The sequence below is a fragment of the Podarcis pityusensis genome, assembly GCF_964106645.2.
Source record: "Podarcis pityusensis genome assembly, chromosome: 17".
In the NCBI taxonomy this organism is placed as follows: Eukaryota; Metazoa; Chordata; class Lepidosauria; order Squamata; family Lacertidae; genus Podarcis; species Podarcis pityusensis.
Window position 1 is genome coordinate 42,295,162 of NC_138042.1, and position 23,805 is coordinate 42,318,966.

At 48.3% G+C, this 23,805-nt stretch overlaps 1 protein-coding gene across 6 annotated transcripts in view; it reads right to left on the bottom strand.

Annotated features, from left to right (window-relative positions):
- VANGL1 (VANGL planar cell polarity protein 1) overlaps window positions 1-23,805 on the bottom strand; it is a 78,554-nt gene that overhangs the window by 21,454 nt on the left and 33,295 nt on the right. For 5 of the 6 annotated variants that reach the window (XM_080987166.1, XM_080987171.1, XM_080987167.1 and 2 more), the window contains 2 exons: window positions 13,506-13,632; window positions 9,890-10,497 (listed from right to left, as the gene is read on the bottom strand). In XM_080987166.1, coding sequence (XP_080843292.1) covers window positions 9,890-10,497; window positions 13,506-13,632 — 735 coding nt within the window. The remainder of the gene's footprint in view (window positions 1-9,889; window positions 10,498-13,505; window positions 13,633-23,805) is intronic. The other variant, XM_080987170.1, reaches the window with a different exon arrangement.

Sequence of the window (23,805 nt, forward strand, 5' to 3'; positions counted from 1 at the left end):
TGCTGGCTCCCTCAGCCTATAGAGCGAGATGAGCGTCGCAATCTCAGAGCTGTCCACGACTGGACCTAACGGTCAGGGGTACCTTTACCTTTACCTTTAAGCTATATTGAACCCAATAAGGTTTACTTCTGAATAGACCCATACAGAATTGTTCTGCAAGGTTCTTTTTAAAACTCCCTGGCCACCAACGAATTGCCCTTCCACAGTAATTAAGAAGGAAAAACTTATGATACCATGCATAATGGTTGTAGAAAACCAGGCTTGCTGGGCTATAAATCTTTTGATTTTTTTATGGGGTGTTTCAGAAGCAGGCATGCAATTTCACTTTGACGTTGCAACAACTTGCTTCAGTCTTGTCTAGCCTTCTGCTGTGCTAGTAGACTCCAGCATCAGCACTCCCCTTCTTGCAGTGAACTCAGCAAGTGGGTCATGTCAGAGCATGATCTGGCAAGTAAGGCAGCAGCTATAGTAGTATGTGCTGTTCTAAAACTTCATCAGGTGCCAGGAGTGCTGGAAAGTCTTGTGCATACAAATTTATTCCACCTTTTAAAAATATATATACACCTTGCATTTGTTTTATTCACCCCTCCCCCCTTTCCATGAGAAGCACAGAGAGAGCATTTTTTGAAAGACAGTTTACTAAGGGCAAATCCACTCCCTTTCTCAAAAAGAATGGAAGGAATCCAAAACATATTGATATTCAAAAGTTTCAGGCACAGAGGAGAGTCACTTCCAGAGCAACTCTATATGTGCAAAAAGACAAGAGTGCATTGAGCAGAAATGAGCTTGATGGATCGGCTATCTGGCTAGAAGTAACAGCCAGGGCTCATCCACACTTGCCATTGCCCCATGCCTAGAAATCATGGGTCTGAGCAGTTTTGTGTTTGCCTCGCAGCTCCCCCCAGAAAAACACGCTGTCTACCACTGAATGCAATCCATGGAAAACCTAATGGCCATTTGGTCCGACTCAGCGGTAAATTGCAGGTTTCCTTGGGGGGAAGCAGCAGGGCAAACAGAGGGGTAGACGCAGTGCTGGACGTATGTATAAGCTAAACAAGCGTAGCGCCCCACTCGCTTGGGGGACCCCCAAAAAATTAAAGGGGAAAAACTGGATGTACATTTCCAAAATATAAGATAAAAAACAAATAAAATAAAACCTACATACAGCAACAATGTTTTGTGTTGTGTAGGCTCCTATGATGTAAGTCATGGGCCCCTCCTGCTAGCTCGCTCCCTAAAATATCACTCGTTTGCTCATTTCTATATACAGTGGTGCCTCGCAAGACGAAAAGAATCCGTTCCGCGAGTCTCTTCGTCTTGCGGGTTTTTTCGTCTTGCGAAGCAAGCCCATTAGCGGTTTAGCGGATTAGCGCTACAGTATTAGCGGCCTAGCGGGCTTAGCGGATCAGCTGATAAGCGTCTTAGCGATCAGCTGTTAGGCAGCTTAAAGATCAGCTGATAAGCGGCTTAGCCATCAGCTGATAAGCGGTTTAGCGGCTTGGGAAAAAGGGGGGGGGGAGGAAAGAAACCCCGCAGGAACTCGCAAGACATTTTCGTCTTGCGAAGCAAGCAGATAGGAAATTCGTTTTGCGAAGCACCTCCAAAACGGAAAACCCTTTCGTCTAGCGGGTTTTCCGTCTTGCGAGGCATTCGTCTTGCGGGGCACCACTGTATAGGGTGCCTACATTCTGCAAGGACTTTGCATTCTGCATGGACTTTTCAACAATGACTTTGATGAAATACATACAGTCATACCTCGGGTTGAATGTGCTTCAGGTTGAGCGCTTTCGGATTGCGCTCCGCGGCAACCCAGAAGTAACGGAGCGTGATACTTGCGGGTTTCGTCACTCGTGCATGCACAAACGCTCAAAATGATGTCACATGCATGTGTGGAAGCGGCAAAACGTGCCCTGTGCACGCGCGCCGTCGCGTCTTACGTTTCATTCAGGATATAAACGGGGCTCCGGAATGGATCCCGTTCGCATCCCGAGGTACCGCTGTATTTTGTTATGTGTAAATGGCTTTAGATACCTATTAGGTCCATAAATTACCATAGCATATATTCAACACAAAAAACAGTGACAATTTGTTGTTGACAAAGAACAGCTGGACATATAAAGGGCCCCATTACCTTCAGTAGCTTAGGGTCTCATCAAACCTAAATCCGGCCCTGGGTGGATGAGCCCTCACTGTTCGCCTGCAGGCAGGAAGAGAGGAGGTTGGCAGGTGCAGTTTCTGCCATTACTCTGCTGAGAGAAGCAGAATCTGCCAGATCTCCCTCTGACACACAGAAAGGACCAGGAAGGAAATGGGGCCATTAATCTTTCAAATAATATTTTCAAGATTAAGCAGTCTTCTTAAGTCTCGCCAGAGTATCTGTTGTGGTGGTCATCAAGTTACACTGTTTATAAATCAGGCATGACTAGTGATCTGGTCATCAGGAGGGGCTTAGAAAGGAGGAACTAATCCTAAGGCAAAATGCTTTACACTTCTCAGGGTAAGCATGAGGTACGTGAAATGTTCAGGGGGTTGTGAAAGGATCTTGAAGCTCTTATATTTTCAAAAAGAATGCAAAAAAGAGGTGCTGATATTCTTAATCCTTTAGTTTTGAGGATGCATCTTTCTTAACAGACTGATCAAACAACTTCCACAGTTAAGCTTTTTATTTATTTAGTTTTAAACATTTTAGCGCACTAGTTAACGCAGCCCGAATTCCTCAGGAAACTGCTGGGCCACAGAAACCATTTCCAACTCCTGATCTTGAAAGGCTTCCAAAGAGTGCAGCCGGCATGCCAAACCTCTTTTTGCCCTACACTTGCACACAAGGAAGGAGAACAAGCTGAACTAAGTCAGCTGTTATTTCAACTGCTCTTCCCAAACCACCAACTGACAGTGCTGAACTAGAAGTATTTTCTATTGATAATCCTGAGAGGTCAATACAGGGGAGACAAGAAGAAGAAGCACCAAGGAGGAAAACGAACAGATAAAATCAGGCTCTAGCAGCCAACTTACTTTGCTCTCAGTGGCAGTGCTTATCCACAAACCTAGAAGAGTAGATGCTTTATTCTGAGCCAAACTGGTGTTGATATATAGTAAGAGGCAAGAATACACAAAAGTTCAGATGAGCTTAAGCAATTTTTCAAGAAAAGTTGAACTCGGGGCTGCAACCCTATGAACCTTTGAGAATAAGATCTTGTTGGAACAGGAGGGAATTAAAAGCCCACTCATATTCACCCAGCAATGCCAGTGAACAGCCAGATCATTCATTACTCCAGGAGCAGCACCTTATAGAGATCCTATAGAGTTTCATTTGCACTCGGCACATGCTGGGCTTTGAACAGTGTGGGCTGCAGGGACACTGAATAGGAGAAACAGAGAAAAAGCATACTGCTGTTGAAAGCACTGTTGCACTCTGGTGCCTCTGGTCTGATCCAGCAAGACTGAGCACCCTTGAAGTCCCAAAGCCAGGGACTTTAAAGCACTATGCAGGGCTTGTAAAGAGCCCTGTGAGGTGCTTTAAAGTGCCTTAAGCATTAGGCCCTACTGTCCCTTAGCTGACTGAGTAGAGCCAAAACCTGCTCTGTCTTGCCAATGCACAAGCCAGTGTGCACTTCAAGTCTCCTGACTGCACACTGGCAATTACGTCTCAGTTTTCCCACACCTGACATCACATATGCTGTAATTCCAAACAGGCCTTAAGGAAAGTACGTATTTGCAATGCATTTTGTAGATTCTCCTAGCACAAGGACGTCCAACTTCCAAGAGACTGCGATCTACAATTAAAAACTGGCAGTGATCTACCCCTTTTTTGAGGGGGGTTTTTAGGGGGGAAATGTCCCTTTTGGGGGGGGGAGCAGGGCAAAGGAATAAATGAATAAAGTCACTCACCTAGAAGTCGCTAATGAAACAGTAAGCCTCGCAGCAAGGCCAACTTCCGTTCTGGCTATCTAGAGGATGGGGCGAGGGGCCAGGGCTGGATGGAGAAGCCAGCAATCAACCAAAACCTCCCAGGGATCACCCCAGTCAAGCTTGCGAAAATCTATCACTTGCCCGATAACAAATGTTGGAAATGTAAAGAAATTGAAGGTACATTTTTTCACCTTTGGTGGACGTGCCCAAAGATTAAGGCTTTCTGGGAAATGATATATAATGAACTAAAAAAGGTATTTAAGTATACCTTCCCCAAGAAACCAGAGGCCTTTCTCCTGGGCATAGTGGGCCAAATGGTGTTAAAAAAGGATAGAACTTTCTTTATGTATGCAACAACAGCAGCAAGAATACTCATCGCAAAGTATTGGAAGACACAAGAACTTCCCACGCTGGAGGAATGGCAGATGAAACTTATGGACTATATGGAATTGGCGGAAATGACTGGCAGAATCCGTGACCAGGGAGAAGAGTCGATGGAGGAAGACTGGAAGAAATTCAAAGACTATCTTCAGAAACATTGCAAAATTAAGGAATGTTAGAGTGATGTTGGATTGAAAATAAGTGGTTTCCAGCTGTACAGGTTAAAGATAAGGATAGAATAAGATTAAAGATTAAGATTAAAGATGTTTAAAGAAATGGAAATTTGATAATATAAGGGAAAAATTTAAAGCTATATGACATTAAGAGTAAGGATTAGGTTTAAAAAAGTTGAAGTTATATATTTTAACATTTTATTAAATTAAAGATTGGGATTAAAAAAGTGGAAAAGAAACTGCTGGATAAATAATGTGGATTGGAATACAAAAGAGGGAGGTATGAGGAAGTCCAGAAAATAAGTAATTTAAAATTGGAAATGGAAAAGAGAGTTTGTTTTTAATTGTTATTGTCAGAGCTGCTTCCAGATCCTAGCTCACAGAGGATCACGCTAGCCAGCGATCATTAAATAAAAGTCTTTATTGAGTTACAGTTTCCATTCTCAAGCTGCTGCGTGCAACTCTACGTCTCATGGTTAGATCGGCGAAGCTCCATCTGAGTCTCCGCCCCTTGTACACCAACTTAATATCCTAGCCTTGCTCCACCTTTTCCGCCTGACTGTTCTTCTCTGGGTCCCTCTGCCCCCCGGGGTCTCTTCCTTCCGGGATTCCTCTGACGCTGACGCTGACCCCCCTGACTCTTCTCCCTCCTTTCGGCGGGCTTTAGGACCTGGCTCCCTTTCCGGGCTGCCTACTGCGCCACCTTCCTGTGCATTTGAACTTGGCACGCGCGCCCAACCTTCCACCTTCCGTCTGACCGTTTCTTCGCTCCCCGATGGAGGTGTGGCCACTCCTGACTCGTGCCCTCCCCCCTGTTGTGAGCTGCCAGCGCTTGATCCCTGGCGCCCTTCCTCTTCCCTGCTCTCTGGCGGTGACGCTGGTCCTGATTTCCAACTGCTCCCCTCTGAGTCCCCTCTGGCTCTATCTTCCTGGGGTGTCCCCCTAGGCTCCCCCCTTGCCCTGGCCACTGGTGCTCCTTTCTGTGAATCTTCTGATTCACTGGAAAGACTCGGAGATCTCGGGTCGTCGTCATCACTCATCTTTTCTTCTGCCTCCTCTCCCTCGCTCTCTGTTTCCTCCCTTGCCCTTGCCTCTGCTCCTGAACCCCTGACAGTTATGTTTTGTGTTTTTATCGTTGAGTTTTGTATTGTTTTTTGTGTGTGTTGTTTTTCTTTTTTCTTTGTTTAAAACCTTAATAAAAAATTATTTAAAAAAACAAAAACAAAACAAAACCTCCCAGGGATCGACCAGTTGATCACGATCGACCTGTTGGACATCCCTGTTCTAGCAGTATGCACATTCTCTGGGCAGCATGTACAGTGTCCAAGAAACATGCCTTTCCCCTATTTCTTGTGCGATCTTCTGCCTGGGCTAGTTCTGGCCTGTTGCCTCCGCTTACATGGCCAACAATGAACCCTCCTATCGATCAGTCAAGCAGTAGGAAAGGGGGCACCATATAAAGATTCACTTGGTTCTTCAGTCCAGCCCCCTTTTTACCACTCTCAGCGCAAGGGCAATTGCAGGGAGAGGAAAATTGTAAAACTTCCCTATTGCTTAGGGAAAAGCTTACTAGCAGCACATGCATCTCTCCGTCATACACTATACAGTTGCATATACATCTTTCCCTCTCTTTTTGCCCAAGAGCATCTCTCTCAGACACACACATACACAGCATAATTGACCACCCCGCCAAAAAAAGAAAAAAAGAAAAGCCCCTCCACAGGTGGAGGAAGTGCCTGCAATTAAAAGAAAAAATAGCATACAAAATGCACAAGGGCCACCAACCCGGTGCCTGTGGATGCCCTGGTGGGGATTCCTGTACCAGAGAGATCCAGCAATGTACAACAAATACAAAGTGAAGACCAAACAGCAGCCACCCTAAGAGAACCAACAAGAAATGCTTCACATTCTCAGCAATCTCATGTCCCTTCCAAGGAATCAAGAAAGTGGCACCAAGCCACAGCATTCCACAGGCACCTTGAGAGCAGAATTAGAAACTCAGCTATATAAGCTAGGTGCCCAATGCAACCTTATACCTAGGCTGCGGCTGCCACAAAGCAATGTCTATCTGCTTGGGGGTTGACTAGATGGCCCTGGGGTCCTCCCAATGCAACGATTCTAGGATCTTACCGGTAACTACATTGCCTGACTGCAGCTTGCTCTTACAACAATTCACTTGTCAGTGTGCAAGGCGGAGAAACACACACAGGGGAAATGGTATTAACGATGGACTAAGGTAGAGGTTTGTAAATTGTGGTCTGTGAGTTCCGTTTGGGTGGCCTGTGGAAAGGCTACAGCACAGTGAAATAGATCTGTACTCAGCCCTGCACTTACTTTCCTTGATGTAATGATGGAGGACACCCAGGCGTGTGTCTTTTGCTGGCTTGACGGAGATGTCAGTTGCAACCTGGTGCCCAAAAATCTCCACACAGGTGCAATTGGACCCGTGCGTGGCACCTGGGGAATTTCATACACTGCCTGAAAGCGTAGCTCTTTTCAGGAATTACTGACCTGAAGAGGCAACAGAAGCACAGTGGGGCCACGCATTTAGCCCACTTAATTGAGAACCTCACAAGATTAAGGTTCTCAATTGTATTGGAAGCCTTCATAGACACAAAAGGCACACCACTCTCATCGTGTGAGGGGCTGAGACACTACAGTGGTACCTTGGGTTAAGTACTTAATTTGTTCCAGAGGTTCGTTCTTAACCTGAAACTGTTCTTAACCTGAAGACCACTTTAGCTAATGGGGCCTTCTGCTGCCGCCGCGCCGCCGGAGCCCAATTTCTGTTCTTATCCTGAAGCAAAGTTCTTAACCTGAAGCACTATTTCTGGGTTAGCAGAGTCTGTAACCTGAAGAGTATGTAACCTGAAGCGTTTGTAACCCAAGGTACCACTGTAATGTGTACCTCTGGGTCAGGGCTTAAGCACACAGCCCAGTTTCCAAGACAGTAATACCTGAAGGGAACTTTTGTCATTCGTGTTTACAGACAAATATACTGTGCATCTCTCTAACCCATTATTCCTCTGAGGCATCTAGACTATCATGAATGGACAACGGGCAGAGGAGAAAATGACGGATTGAAAGACTAGAAAACAAAGGTACACCCTCTTGAAGGTTGGTAATGTACCAAAGTAATAGTCCAGAATAAGTAGAGGCATAGACAGGTTTGTCGGCAAACGTACAGACAACAGAAAACTGCAGCCAATCCTGGCTCGCTCATGTGTACTTGGATTATACATGTGCCTGTTACGTGGTTTTCGGTGTATACCTGAAAAACCTTGTGTGAAAATGTTCTGAAGCCAAATGCAATTTTATGGTTCATGCAACCTCTTATTACAACACCCTCCATTGCTCATTCAAAGAATGAGATTTTCCCTCTGTCCCTTTTGTTCCCCATTGCCAACTGCAGCTTATGATTTCTCCTGAGCTACAGCAAATCTGATTCAAGCCTTACTATGCCTCTCGACACCTGATGTGCTTCTCTGGAGCAACCCACTTTGGGGGGGATAGAGAAGAAAACGAGGACACACACAAAAAGAGCACAGCTTCAGCTCAATTTCACCCCAGCTGGTATGGTAGCCACCCAGAGTTTAGACTGATTCATCCTTTGCCAGTTTTTTGCTTTTTGTTTAAACAGGTTCATCTAAATGCTGATGTTACATATTACTGCACGAAGTGTGGCGGCAGAATTTGGGCAATTCCATTTCAGATGGCATGTGTGCGAGCTTGGGGGAAGACAACTTTCTGAGCGTTTCCTCATGTATAGACTTCCCAGATGTAATAAACTGAACACATCACAGCAAGGGCTACAAGTATAGCACTCGTTCTAATGTGCTAGTTTACTACATAAATAAAATATTTTACATGGGATGCTTAACCCCATACATCCTACAATCTGAAATGGTACAGTCCAGGTATGTAATCAGCATAATCTGCAGATCATGTCTTAATATGGGGGGGGGGGGGAGCCCAGAAGTCCAAAGCTGTTAAGAACTGTTATATGCAAACCCTGTGTGGGGGGGGTGTGTGTAAAACATAGGAACAAAATGCAATAAAATAGTGCTAAAACATAACACACACAAAATCACAGAGAAGGTTCTAGGTTAACCTTTTCCTCAACATGCCAGGCTTTGGATATGGAGACAGCATTTTATCCAGGTGAGTATTCAAACATTCAACACCACAGCTGCTGTCCAGTGACATGGGGCTCTTCCTCCAGATGTTTTTGGACTCTAAGCCCCACTATCTCTGACAATTGGCCTTGCAAGCTGGGGCTGAAGGGAGATGGAATCCAACCTCTGGAAAGCCTACTGTTCCCTTCCTGGTCTAACCAAACTGACAGAACATGGCATTTTTGTTCCTCACCAACTGGTGCGCCTTCCATTCAGAACAGATATTAAGCTTCTAACCTTGCATGCTTACTAAGCAGCACCACCGGGTTGCAGCTCCATGTTGCTGCCACACCTCCTTTACTACCTTTAGATTGTACAGCTGCGAAACTGTAAAGGACAGAGAACTTCACCACCCAATGCCACCTTGTTTGCAGTGCTGGCTGAGAGTGAGAGAGACAGCCGACAACCACACTTTCAAAGTTCTCAGGTAAGAGGCTGCCCAGTGCTTTCAAGGGTATCCTGCCCCCACCAGAGAAGGAAGAAAGAGCTTGTGCAGTAGGTAGTCCCAAACTGCATGGAAACCAATGAGGGAAGGGCTCTCTTTTTTCGGACATTGGCGCTATATGCATGGGCCACTATGCAGCTAGGGGGTTCATGACGTGGGGGGCAGGGCCAGGAGGTCCAGTCCTACTCCTGCTACATGCATTTAATCCCACACACGGACGCAAATCTGTGACCAGGGCTAGATCCCACACAGAGGCAAGGTGGGGAGCCTAAAAATGGGGTTCTTACACAACTTAAAACAAGCTGAAGCTGTTTTCAACAAACACCAGCAAAACTTGTGAAGGAACTACAGTCGTACCTTGGATCCCGAACGCCTTGCAAGTTGAACGTTTTGGCTCCCAAATGCCGCAAACCTGGAAGTGAGTGTTCCGGTTTGCAAACGTTCTTTGGAACCCAAACGTCCGATGCAACTTCTGCTGCTTTCGATTGGCTGCAGGAGCTTCCTGCAGCCAATCGGAAGCTGTGCGTTGGTTTCCGAATATTTTGGAAGTTGAACGGACTTCCGGAACTGATTCCATTCGACTTCCGAGGTATGACTGTACATGTAAATGGGCTGCAGAAATTGAGCTAAAGACCAAAATTAAAAAGGGGAGATTCGTCCAGCTTGACGAATTCTGTTTCTCTTCTGGCTTCAGTTTAAGTTTTGTATCTATTAAATAAAAAAACCTCCACCTTTAAAAAATAAAGCAGGAAGCAGAGATTAAATGCAAATTGCTGCTCTGGCTTCCCAAATCTGCTTTGACCTACCTCAAGTGTCCCAGGCTATAATAGCGTGATTCTCCGTCCGTCGATCGAACCACCTTGACCGTGAACATTGGTTGCAGCTGCCTCAGTTCCAGCACCACAATGGCGAGATAGTGGACAAAAAGAAGAGCGTCCACCAGCGACACAGCAAACTGTACAATCCCCTGGTAATTGATGTCCTTGGATTCCAAAATGCGGACGCCATAAAAGAGCCAGTAAGAAAACACCAGCAGAAATAAGAGGACCAAAATGAGGGTGCGAAAGACAAACACCCTGGGGAGGTCAGCCTTGGGCTGGCGGAAGAAGAGAGCCCAGGTGCCAATCAAGAGGATGAGGAGTTTGAAAGCCACAGAGATGAAGAGTCCCTCACAAGCAGTGCCACATGGCTCTAACTCAGTCCTCCGCAGGATCTGCGGGAGCAGAATGAAGGCAACAGGGGTGAGGAAGACGAGGAGTCCCAGAACAGCAGCCAACGTCAAGAGAAAATAGCGCTTGCACTCCACGCCAACGCTGTCCTCCAAGTCCTTGCTGATCCTGGAAATGTCCTCCTGGGACATGCTATGTTCAGAGGTACCTGTGATGGCAGTTGTGGTCTCACCCCAGTTGTCATCCTAAGCAGAAAAGAAGAGAACACGTTCATAAGCAACTCCTATAGTCAGGACACTTTCAGATGGCCCTCGTTTTGCAGGCGAAGAGGGCTAGTTCAGGGCCTCCAATCCCCCAGTCAAGATGAACCCACACAGCTGACAAGAGACCAGAGCAAGCTATGCCCTCTGCATGTATGGCTTCCCCACGCTGAATAGGATGCCCTGGAGAAATAGGCAAAAGCCTTTCCATAGGATGTTTCCCGATTTCCTCAGTTGACTGTCCTCATAGCCACCTGGGATAACAGTAAACCACACAGCTTCCCTCCCATACTCTCACTGTTAGCTTTACTTTTGTGAAGAGCATACTTCACTTTAAAATGGGGGGGAACATCTCAGCCAGTTACTCATCCCTCAGTAGTTATATTTGACATCTAAGTGGTCAAAAAAGATTTGGTCAGTTGACGAGTCACATAGTTAAAAGATATTGTTATGAGGAAGAACAATTACAGTAGTACCTCGGGTTAAGAACTTAATTCGTTCCGGAGGTCCGTTCTTAACCTGAAACTGTTCTTGACCTGAGGTACCACTTTAGCTAATGGGGCTTCCCGCTGCCGTCGCACGATTTCTGTTCTCATCCTGAAGCAAAGTTCTTAACCCGAGGTACTATTGTGGGTTAGCAGAGTCTGTAACCTGAAGTGTCTGTAACCTGAAGCATCTGTAACCCGAGGTACCACTGTAATAGGCCTAATACACTAATTACCAAAAAAACGTGTGAGATGTCATCATTATACACTATTGTTAAAAATAATTATTCCTGCATTCCTCCTAGGAGAACATACATGTTTGCACATCACAATAAAGCCAATCTTTTGGGTTTAGCGTGGTTTACTAAGAAGGGACGCGGGTGGCGCTGTGGGTTAAACCACAGAGCCTAGGACTTGCCGATCAGAAGGTCGGCGGTTCGAATCCCCGTTGCTCGCTCCCTGCTCCTGCCAACCTAGCAGTTCGAAAGCACGTCAAAGTGCAAGTAGATAAATAGGTACCTCTCTGGCAGGAAGGTAAATGGCATTTCCGTGCGCTGCTCTGGTTCGCCAGAAGCGGCTTAGTCATGCTGGCCACAAGACCCGGAAGCTGTACGCCGGCTCCCTTGGCCAATAAACGAGATGAGCGTCGCAACCCCAGAGTCGGCCACGACTGGACTAATGGTCAGGGGTCCCTTTACCTTTTTACTAAGAGCAAGCAGAGCACACATTGCCTGATAGCTCATACAGTACTTTGTTCCTCCTGTAGTGTGAGCAGGATACACAAACCAGGAAGTCTTGGCCTCCCATTACATCTGAACCATGGACCATGGTTTGCTGCTCCCCAACAAGCCATGATCAACAAGTCAACACCAAACTATGGCTCAAGTTTGTGGCTTAGGGAGCCACAAAATGGGAATCCAAGAGTTCTGTTTGTTTATTCCATTCTCTCCAGGGAAGGAGTCATCAGACTTATTCATAGACAGTCTAGTTTTTTAGGATGTGCAAACGCTGCCATTGTTTCGGTCCCTCATCCATTTTATCATATCAGCTAGTTCTGAGATAGGGCATGATTAGCTTTGGGCTAATCAACATCCCTAAGGATTTTCATGGCTGAGGATTTAAACCTGGATCATCCAACACTCTACTCCCTGGGAAGTTTCCTTTGCCACTGTAGACATAACACGTAGCCAGTGGCAGAAGCTTTTTATCTTGCAATGTTTACCAAATATAGTGTCAGGTATCATCACCAATGTTGTGCTGTGCCCATGTACTCCTGTTCTAGGTGTCAAGACATTTGGTCTGCCAAGTATGGATCTGAAATAGAGCTGCCATTTAGGAAATTAGATTGCCAAAGGTCTTTCGCTTACTCCAGTGCTCTGCAAATTGCAGTAAACTTCCAATGGTACATATAATTGGTAGATCTTTCTCCCCACGTCATCTTAGCCAAAGGCCAATGAAACTACACAGAAAGATGGCAATAAGCCAGCCACTGCTTCCCCTTTGCCCTTCAGCAATTTGCAAAACATTTTTGGATTAGAGAACTTTTGCAAGGTACCATATGCAAGGTGAATCTTGCATACTGGTAAACTTTTCCACAGCCCTTCCAAAACTGAAAAGCACATTTTCTTTAAGGCAAGCCATTGGAAGTCTTATTTTTAAAGATGGCAAAAGACTCGCCCAAGGCAAGTTCAAGGCAGTCTGAGGCAGAGGTGAGGCAATCTCTCAAATGCATGTCCAAGGCTGAACTGAATTACCTTGGCTGTCAGGTCCAAGACACATTTGGTTGTTTGACTACTCTCCTAAGGGCCTGGTTGGCTTTTTTGTTTAAAAGTCAGGTTTACCAGGAGTGGCAAAGAAACTGAACATCTGTTAGATTCAAATAACAAGATTCCCATCCAAGTGGGCCTCACCAGAGATTACTGCAACAAGGCAGAAGAGTGTGTGTAAGAGAGAAAGAGAGAGACAGACAGAGAGAGAATGTGAATGAGTTCTGAAGTCTCTAGTGAGCGGTACAGGAGAAATGAGTTGTGCTATTTTTGTTTGCAGTCAGAAAGCATCAGATCCTATGGAAGCCATTAGCAGTCAGTCCACCCAGACATATCAGTTGAAAAATATTTTTCAAATATGTGCTATTTATAGTGCAGCATCCTGTGTCAAGAATAACTCAGATTACAACCGGACACTGGATCACTGGTCAAAAGCATTTAGGCACATTTAAATATTCCCAGTCTGCAACCTTTGAAGGTAGGCATGATCAGCTGATAGCTTCTAAAGCTTCCAAGGCAATTCTGTGACAGCCTTTGCCATAAAAATGTCATATCAGGAGCATGTCAGCAACAAAATCAAGAGTTACTCTAAGCATATTGCTGCCACACCTGCCTGAATGACATTAGCCTGAAAAACACATTTACAGCAACAGTAATAATAGCAAGGTGCCAAGATATTCACTGCCCACAAAATCCTGCACCTGCAGCCCATATTCTGCTGCTCACCTTCCTCACTCCTTACCTGAGCTTCTTCTGCCCGAGAAGAATCATTCCCCAGCAATGGCTCTGCTGTTGGCGCTTGAATGGTAACAGATTTCTCTGATCGGCTTCCATCTTTACTTCGTGGTGATTTGTGCCTGTCCCGACTTCTTTTTCCATTTAAAAAATAAAAAGGAGAAAATGTTTCACATGCTGATTGTTCTGTCCTTCAATGAACAGTATAAAAGCAGACATACACAGGGCATTTTTTCAGACAGAACTTGTCAGAACTCAGATCCAGTACCTCTTGATATTCTAAGAGAATGAGTTCATGGTGAGTTCCGGCACCTCTTTTTCTAGAGAAATAGCACTGCATACACACACACACACACACACACACACAAAAATGTCAATGAAATAAAATAAATTGGCATGCAAAGGCTTTTCAAGTGTTCCCAAGAAGAGAAAGGGCCACGTTGCAGAGCCACCCAATTCCTCAGGAGGTTTAAGAAGATTATGAGGGAAGTGCGGAATAGCATTGCTGTGAAGTATCACCTCAGTAAGGAAGATCTGAGGAGATCTTATTTCATTAACCTTTGGTGACCTCACTGGCAACAGGTCATCCATAATCTGCTGCCTCCAACAAGCACTTCTGAGGACATTGCATGGCAAGCCCTTCAAATATTCTGGAATCTGGTTGACAGCTCTCACTTAGGAGTCTATATACACAAACACACACACACCCCACAAGAGAAGCCGCAGCAGATGAGAGTCTTGGCAGGCTCAAATTCTCCCATCTGTACAGAACTGGAATCTCGCACCAACCCACACATACGCTAACCATCGCTGGCAGCCAAATCTTAAATTTCTCTCTTGTCCAAGGTTCAAAACATATCCAAGACAGAGAACTTCTGGTCGGGCAGTAAGTTGTACTGCACTGGGGCTGTCAATCTGGGGAAAGCCCAGCATTTCAATGGTATAATTTCATTTCTTTTAAAAAACTTTTCTTTAGTTTCTTGAGCTGACAAATTTACGTATGACAAAGTAACTTTTCCCTCCCTCAGAACTGCCTGAGACCTTTTTTGAAACAAAATAAAAAAATTCCTTCCAGTAGCACCTTAGAGACCAACTAAGTTTGTTATTGGTATGAGCTTTCGTGTGTATGCACACTTCTTCAGATACTGAAGCCTTAGTATTAGGCAGAATAGCTAATACCCTACAAGTCCAACATTTACTTGATTGCCTATGGCTTTGGCCAGTAACTTACCGAAAGCAGCTGTTGACTTAATTTATCTTCCTCACTTGGGCATCCCTGTGACTAGCAGTTAACCATGGGGGTTAGAAGAAGCAAGAAAGTGTTCCTCTCTAGCACTGAAGGAACAGATTCCAGAACACTTATTCCCGGTATATAATGATGGCCAATACAAATTCAGATCTTTTGACTGATGGTGTCTGTGTACTGCGTTATTTGGTAGCTTACATTTCAAAGGATATGTATTTTCCTTTTAACATTTCTTCCGAGCAAGGCTCAGGGTTAGGGCGTTTTCTTGGTAGCAGCGGCACTGCATCCCTGATTGCCACCAGGGACAGGCAGGGGCGTGGGGAAGGGTGTGTGGGCATTGTGCCCCCTCAAAAAAATGTGCCGTGGGTGGGGAGGGCTATGGGGGCAGGGCATGCCACCAGAGCGACCCCTGCCCTGCCCAGTGCTGCAAAACAGACACACTGACGGCGCCCCGTGAGTCCAGCGTTGTTTTGCAAGAGTCACAAAAATGATGCTGGGCATTCTTCTCAGCTCCCCTTCCCAGCTGGAGGGAGCCACGAAAAGAACACAATAGCTCACGGTGCCCTCCCTGCAAGCAGCGCCGCTCGCAAAAGCAGTGCTGGGTTCGCAGGGGCCAGGCTGTACGCCTGTTGCTTCAAGGACACAACAGCTCGAGACACGGCAAGGCGCCATGATGTGCCCTTCCCCCCAAAAATAAACTGGGCCTAGGGCAATGGCCCCCTCAGCCCCCCCCCATGCTATGCCACTGCTTGGTAGAGATTATTGTTTCAAGGGATGGGGAACAAAGTAAGAGAGTTAGGACAGCACTCAAAGAGAGAAACTTAAGTGACATAGAGGGAAGGTACAAGTTAAGGGAACAGCTACTGGGAAGTGATTCTGCACAAAAGGTAAAGAGAGAGGAGGGTCAGAAGGCCCGAAAAAGACCCAATATGGAGGCTAAATGGCCAAAATATTGGGAAATATTAGAAAAGGATGGAGACAATTGGAAATTGCAGAGTCTGGAGAAAATGAAAGACAAAGTGCGAGATTGGTTACATTACGCTCAGATTAAAGAAGTTTTTAAAAATGATAAGAAACTAGGGTTCCAGGTGGAGAAATCGAAACTAGAAACAGAATTGTTAGAACCAAAGATTAAGGTACTTTCAAGGATGTATAACTTGCTGTTGAAATGGAATACACAAGAGGAAACGGTTAAGTCGGCTATGATAAGGTGGGCACAGGACATTGGGCATAATATCATGTTTGAGGACTGGGAGAGGTTGTGGAGTAATGGACTGAAATTTACTGCATGTAACGCCCTGAAAGAAAATGTAATGAAAATGATTTATAGATGGTATATGACCCCAGTCAAACTTGCTAAAATTTACCACCTGTCTGATAATAAGTGTTGGAAATGTAAAGAGTGTGAGGGAACGTTCTTCCACCTCTGGTGGACTTGCCCTAAAGTGAAGGCGTTCTGGGAAATGATTTATAATGAACTGAAAAAGGTATTTAAATATACCTTCACTAAGAAACCAGAGGCTTTCCTTTTGGGTATTGTCGGCCAAGGGGTGGCAAAGAAGGACCAGACATTTTTTATGTATGCAACAACAGCAGCAAGGATACTTCTCGCAAAACATTGGAAAACTCAAGATCTACCCACACTGGAAGAATGGCAGATACAACTGATAGACTACATGGAACTGGCTGAAATGACCGGCAGAATCCGTGACCTGGGAGAAGAGAGGATTGAGGAGGACTGGAAGAAATTTAAGAACTATTTGCAAAAGTATTGTAACTTGAGTGAATGCTAAATAAGATGCTAGATCAAAATAACTGAGCACCACTAAATTTAGAAGTTTTTAAGAAAATAAGTAAGATTGTGAAATTTAGCTCCTTTTGAAAATTATATGATTATGAAATATAGAAGGGATATAAGAATTTAAATAAGATGATAAATTGCTGACAAAATGTTTTAACGATGAAAATGGGAGCGGGGGATGTGAGGAAGTCCAAAGAAAATGTGAAAATATGTTAAGATCAAGGTTACATTGTCATGTTTATTTTTATTGTAAAATTTAATAAATTGCTTTAAAAAAAAAAAGAGAGAGGAGGGTCAGAGAGAGTTGGCAGAAAAGAAAATTATTTGTTTCAGAATACTCCTGCTCGATCCTTAATGATAATCAACACCACTTGAAACAAGTATCTTGTTACCCACCTGTAAAGAATTACGTCTCCTGTAGTAAAACAGATAAAGACTCAGGCAAGTCAAGTAGCACAGAAACCCCATCCCCTGAGAGACTATGTCTAAATTCAAGGGGGCCTATGGACTTCTGAAACTATATAGTTAACTGTCATATTTTTTTTTCTTTTGTCAAAGTTGAAAAGGGAAAAATGGATCAATGGACATGGAACCAAGTAAGAGAGTAGGGAGAGAAACTTAGTGAAATGGAGAGAAGGGCGCAGATTACGAGAAAAGCCATTGGGAAGTGATTCTGCACAAAAAGTATAGAGAGAGACCAGGTGGATCAGAGAGAGTGAGGAGTTGAAAAAAAGCTTGTTTAGAGATGGAAAGACGATAAAGCTCCTAGCAGAGAAGAATCAGAAATCAGGAAGACCAAAAATTTAATAAGGAATGGGGAAAATTTGTAACTTATCTTAAAAACCATTGTAAACAGTTGTCAGAGCTGCTTCCAGATCCTAGCTCACAGAGGATCACGCTAGCCAGCGATCATTAAATAAAAGTCTTTATTGAGTTACAGTTTCCATTCTCAAGCTGCTGCGTGCAACTCTACGTCTCATGGTTAGATCGGCGAAGCTCCATCTGAGTCTCCGCCCCTTGTACACCAACTTAATATCCTAGCCTTGCTCCACCTTTTCCGCCTGACTGTTCTTCTCTGGGTCCCTCTGCCCCCCGGGGTCTCTTCCTTCCGGGATTCCTCTGACGCTGACGCTGACCCCCCTGACTCTTCTCCCTCCTTTCGGCGGGCTTTAGGACCTGGCTCCCTTTCCGGGCTGCCTACTGCGCCACCTTCCTGTGCATTTGAACTTGGCACGCGCGCCCAACCTTCCACCTTCCGTCTGACCGTTTCTTCGCTCCCCGATGGAGGTGTGGCCACTCCTGACTCGTGCCCTCCCCCCTGTTGTGAGCTGCCAGCGCTTGATCCCTGGCGCCCTTCCTCTTCCCTGCTCTCTGGCGGTGACGCTGGTCCTGATTTCCAACTGCTCCCCTCTGAGTCCCCTCTGGCTCTATCTTCCTGGGGTGTCCCCCTAGGCTCCCCCCTTGCCCTGGCCACTGGTGCTCCTTTCTGTGAATCTTCTGATTCACTGGAAAGACTCGGAGATCTCGGGTCGTCGTCATCACTCATCTTTTCTTCTGCCTCCTCTCCCTCGCTCTCTGTTTCCTCCCTTGCCCTTGCCTCTGCTCCTGAACCCCTGACATCCATCCCCCCCTCGAAGCCCCCTCTTCCCCCCTCCCCTCCTTCCTGTGCGGGATCTGGGTGCTGCCGTGTCAGGGGGACGAATGTCGGATACAGTTCGCTTCCCGTGGCGGGCCGCCATCCGAAGTCTTCCGGTTCTTCCTCCCTGCTCTCGTTGACGACGGTCACCTCCGCTTCCATCTCTGTGCCGCCGTGCTCGAAACCCGGGTCGTCCCCGAAAACGTCCATGTCCGTCTCTCCCTCGTTGCCTTCTGGAGACGTTGCTCGTCCTGGACCCTCCAGCCACCTTCTGCGGAACTGCTCCTCTGGTCGATCATCCCACCAATACGAGGGTTCTGAAGCAGATCCCGAGGGTGACCCCTCTGGGGAACGGGCGTCTCGTGTCGGTTCCTCGTCCGAGTCGAACCCCCGGAACGTGCTGGCTGAAAGCGTGGGCGTGAAAAGCCAGTCGTCGAAAAAGTCTGCTGGCATTGGCCTATGTGGGAAGAGGGCATGAAACTCTTCTTTGAGCAGAGGTTCGTCTAAAGCGTAGCCCGGCACCCAGCTGTTGGCACTGGCCGAGGTGCCCTCCTTGGCGAGAAGGTATTCTACCCCCTCTTCCCCCCATCTGGAGTCCAAAATCTCCGTGACTTCGTTGATGCGCTCCTCCTGTGCCACTCCCCCTTGCCCGGTTCTCTCTCGGAGCGGACCCGGTGCCGTTCCTGGTTCCTGAAACCTGTGAGGTGCCTTGTAGGGAGTGAGCACCGATCTGTGGAACACCGGATGCATTCTGGAACCCTCCGGAAGAACCAGCCTGAAAGCCACCGGGTTGACCTGTTCGTCGACTTGGTAGGGCCCCAGTTGTTTATGCCCTAGTTTCTTCTTCGCCAACGACCTGGCCGGCACTGCGTGGGCTGCTAACCAGACCCAGTCTCCCACATGGATCTCTTCGCCAACCCTTCTGTGTTTGTCCGCTTGTACCTTGTATGCGTGTTTAGCCAGCTCCAGGTGCCGCCGCAGCTGATCGTGGACCTCCTGCAACTCCGACGCGAACGCATCTGCTGTCTGCGGCTCCCCCTCCCCCATTCTTTCCAGTCCCGGGAAGGTTCTAGGGTGCCTCCCGTTGTTGGCGAAGAACGGCGTGACCCCCGTGGACACGTGCTTCGTGTTGTTGTAGGCGAACTCGGCGAGAGGCAGGTAATCCACCCACGTCGCAGGCTGTTGATTCGCATAACATCTCAGGTACTGCTGCATGATGGCATTGACCCGCTCCGCTTGCCCGTTGGTCTGCGGGTGTCTAGCCGACGCCAGGTTGATCTTGACGTTCAGGAAGCCCATCAGCCTCTGCCAGAAGTTCGAGATGAACTGTCGCCCTCGGTCGGACAGAATAGACCGCGGCAGACCGTGAACCTTGAACACGTGGTCTATGAACAGTTTGGCGGTTTGTTCCGCCGTGGCCACCTTCGCACACGGAATGAAATGTGCCATCTTGGAGAACAAATCCACCACCACCAGCACAGCCGTCTTGCCCCTCGAGCTGGGCAGATCCGTGACAAAGTCCAGGGCCACTCTCTCCCATGGCTCGAACGGAGTTTGCAGCGGTTCCAGCAGTCCGGCCGGCGGTCTGTGCACTGGTTTGGACCTCTGGCAGGTGTCACACCTCGCCACGTAGTCCGCGACTTCCCCTCTCATTCCGGGCCACCAGAAGTCTCTGGCTACTAATTCCACCGTCTTCTCCTTGCCAAAGTGCCCGGCAGTGGGCGCGTCGTGCAGCTGCTGCAGTACCTTGGCGCGAAGTTCGTATCCCGGCACGTAGATGGCCCCTTTACGGATGAGCAAACCATCTCGCAGCTGGAACTCGTCGGTCGCTGCCGTGCCCCTGTGCACCTCTGCCATCTTTGCTTGCGCGAAGGAGTCATCCTGCAACGCTCGTCGCACCACATCCAGGTCAACTGTCGCCGCCGCGCACGCCCACACTGTCGGTGCGAAGATGTGCATGGCGGCCGCTGGCGTTGCCTCCTCCAGATACTGTGGCTTACGGGAGAGAGCATCCGCCATGATGTTGGTGTCCCCCGGGACATACTCTATTCGGAAGTCGAAATTCGCAAAGAACTCAGCCCAACGTATCTGCCTCTGGTTCAGGAACTGTGCCGTGCGCCAGTGCTCTAGATTCTTGTGGTCCGTGCAGACCTGCACCGTGTGCTTGGCGCCGATCAGGAAGTGCCTCCACGCTTTGAACGCTGCATGAATGGCCAGCAACTCCCTGTCCCAGATGGTGTAGTTCTGTTCGGACTTGCTGAGCTTCCTTGAGTAAAACGCTCCCGGCCTCCAAACCCCCTGCGGGTCTTTCTGCAGCAGGACTGCTCCCACGGCTCTGTCCGAAGCGTCTGTCTCCACCCTCATCGGCCTGCTGGGGTTGACATGAAGCAGCTGCTCTTCCGACGCGAAGAGACGCTTGAGTGCCTGAAAGGACTGCTCCGCCTGCTCTGTCCAGATGAACTTCTTTTTCTTGGAGCTGAGCGTGTCCGTGATGGCCGCTGTCTGCATCGCAAAGCCTTTGATAAACTTGCGATAGAAGTTCGCGAAGCCGACAAACCGTTGGACCTCCTTCCGGTTGCGTGGGCTTTTCCAATCCAACACTGCTCGGACCTTGGCGCTGTCCATGGCGAGCCCTTTATCAGACAACTTGTAGCCCAGGAAATCCACCTCGGTCACGTCGAATTGGCACTTCTCCAGCTTGGCGTAAAGCCTATGTTGCTGTAGCCTGCTCAGCACTTCCTTGACGTGTCTGTCATGCTCCTGCTGCGATTCCGAAAAGATCAGGATGTCATCCAAGAAACAGACGCACGTCTTGTAGAGGAGCCCCGCCAACACGTGATGCATGAAAGCTTGAAAAACGTGGGAGCCATTTTGCAATCCAAAAGGCATAACTCTATATTCGTAGGTGCCCAGGGGCGTGAACATGGCTGTCTTCCACTCATCTCCCTCCCGCATGCGAATGAGGTTGTATGCCCCTCGCAGGTCCAACTTGGTGAACACTCTGCCCTTCCGTACCTTTGCGAGGAGGTCGTCGATTCGGGGCATGGGGAAGTCCGATGGCTTGGTCACACTGTTCAAGATGCGAAAGTCCACTACAAGTCTTTTTTGGGGCGTGTCCCGCTTCTTAACAAAGAATACCGGACTGCCCCCCGCTGCCTTGGACTCTCGGATGAAACCGCGCTCCAAATTATGATCTATGAACTCTTTGAGTTCCTGCAGTTCGTCCTCAGACATGGAATACAGCTTCCCTTTGGGCAGCGCCGCCCCCGGCAGCAGGTCAATTTTGCAGTCATATGGTCTGTGGGGGGGTAGCCTGTCTGCCTCTTTCTCGCAGAAAACCTCCAAAAATTCTGCGTACTTGTGGGGAACCGCTTGCAGCGTGCCTAGCTGCAGCTGTGACTCCTCTTCCCCTCCTTCCTGCCTGGGCACGATGCAGTGTTCAGCGCAAAAGGAAGAGCCGAAGGTCAGCTGCCTCTGGTACCAAGCCAGCGTCGGGCTGTGCTTGTCCAGCCAACTCATGCCCAATACAATGGGCGTGTCCGATAGTTGAGTGACATTGAAGCTGATGATTTCCCTGTGATTCCCAAGTCGCATCACCATTGGTGGCGTCTGCTTCACCACTTGCCCCCCTAGCAGCTCCCTGCCATCCACCGTGACAACCTGCAGGGGCAGCGTGGCAGGCAGCAACTGTATAGCGTGCCGGTCGACAAAGTCCTGCCCTATAAAGTCCGCATTGCTTCCGGAGTCAATGGTGATTGGCACGTCCATGGTGATTCCATTGGGCAGCTGGAGCGACGCGGTGAGCTTCACTACCGGTTTGGGCGGGAGGGGGTCCATGGGCTGTAAAATCTCTGGGGACTGCTTCACTGACACGTCTGGCTGGGCCCCAGTGCCTCTTCCTCCAACCAGACTCCTTCGTTTCCCTGCTGTGGTTGTCCTTGCTGCGTTGCTGCAGTTACCATTGCTGAGGCTGCAGTGTGCTTGTGGAGCCTCTGGGGACACTCTTTCGCCATATGCTGTGGATCATCGCAGATGTAACACTTCCTGTTCCCTCTAGGAGGCTTCGCTTTCACTGCTGCCGGTGCTAGGGCTCTGGCTGCTGACTGAGCCCTTGCACCTCCAACCTCCATAGGTTCCGCTCCTCCTCCTGGCGGAGGCGTGGATTGCGCACGCGCTGCTTCTCTGGGAAGGAAGGAGGAGCCTCTGGCTGGTTCGCGCCCTCCACGCCCTTCGTCCCTGCTCCACGGACGTCCTTCCAGCCGCACCCCCACCGCCAGCGCCCTCTGAACGATCTCCTGCGTGGTCCGGGGTCTCTCCCCCCTCGCAATTTCATCTTTAACCGAGCCGTGCAATCCCTCCCAAAACAGGTCTCTTACAGGAGCCGAATCTCTGTCCCATTCCAGGGCACTGACCAAAGCGAAAAAGCGGGCATGGTACTGCCTTACGCTGGCCCTCCCTTGCTTCAGTCCATGTATCTGCTGCCGAGCAAGATCCACGTCAATGCTTGATAAAAAGCACCCATCCATCGCTTTAATAAAGGCATCCGCATTTTGGAGCGCCGGATCCTTATCTCTCCACAAATTGCGCAGCCATGCTTTAGCATCTCCATGCAAATGGGACATGATGAATCCCACCTTCTCTTGCTCATCTCTAAAGTCTTTGTTCAGCAGTTGCAGTGCACACATTACATCTGCTCTAAAGTTGGGGTACTGTTGCAAATTCCCATCGAAGTGAGAGACCAGACCGCCTGTTCGTCTCCCCAACCCAATCCCCTCCGGTTTGGGTGTCAGTTGCCCTTGCTTCGTAAGCACTTCCAACCTGACCTGGAGATCCCTGTAGGCGGCAGCTGCGTCCTCCTCTCTCTTCCTGGATGCAAGAGCCTCGGCATTCAGTCGTGTCACTGCTTCTCTGAGTTCCACTATCTGCTGTTCGGCCGTCATGTTGTCTGCCGTTCGTGAGCTCGCTAGTAGGCACCCGCTTTCTCTCCTCTCCGCGAGGACGTAGATGCCCACAATCTAGGGATGGAGCTTACTGTCAGAGCTGCTTCCAGATCCTAGCTCACAGAGGATCACGCTAGCCAGCGATCATTAAATAAAAGTCTTTATTGAGTTACAGTTTCCATTCTCAAGCTGCTGCGTGCAACTCTACGTCTCATGGTTAGATCGGCGAAGCTCCATCTGAGTCTCCGCCCCTTGTACACCAACTTAATATCCTAGCCTTGCTCCACCTTTTCCGCCTGACTGTTCTTCTCTGGGTCCCTCTGCCCCCCGGGGTCTCTTCCTTCCGGGATTCCTCTGACGCTGACCCCCCTGACTCTTCTCCCTCCTTTCGGCGGGCTTTAGGACCTGGCTCCCTTTCCGGGCTGCCTACTGCGCCACCTTCCTGTGCATTTGAACTTGGCACGCGCGCCCAACCTTCCACCTTCCGTCTGACCGTTTCTTCGCTCCCCGATGGAGGTGTGGCCACTCCTGACTCGTGCCCTCCCCCCTGTTGTGAGCTGCCAGCGCTTGATCCCTGGCGCCCTTCCTCTTCCCTGCTCTCTGGCGGTGACGCTGGTCCTGATTTCCAACTGCTCCCCTCTGAGTCCCCTCTGGCTCTATCTTCCTGGGGTGTCCCCCTAGGCT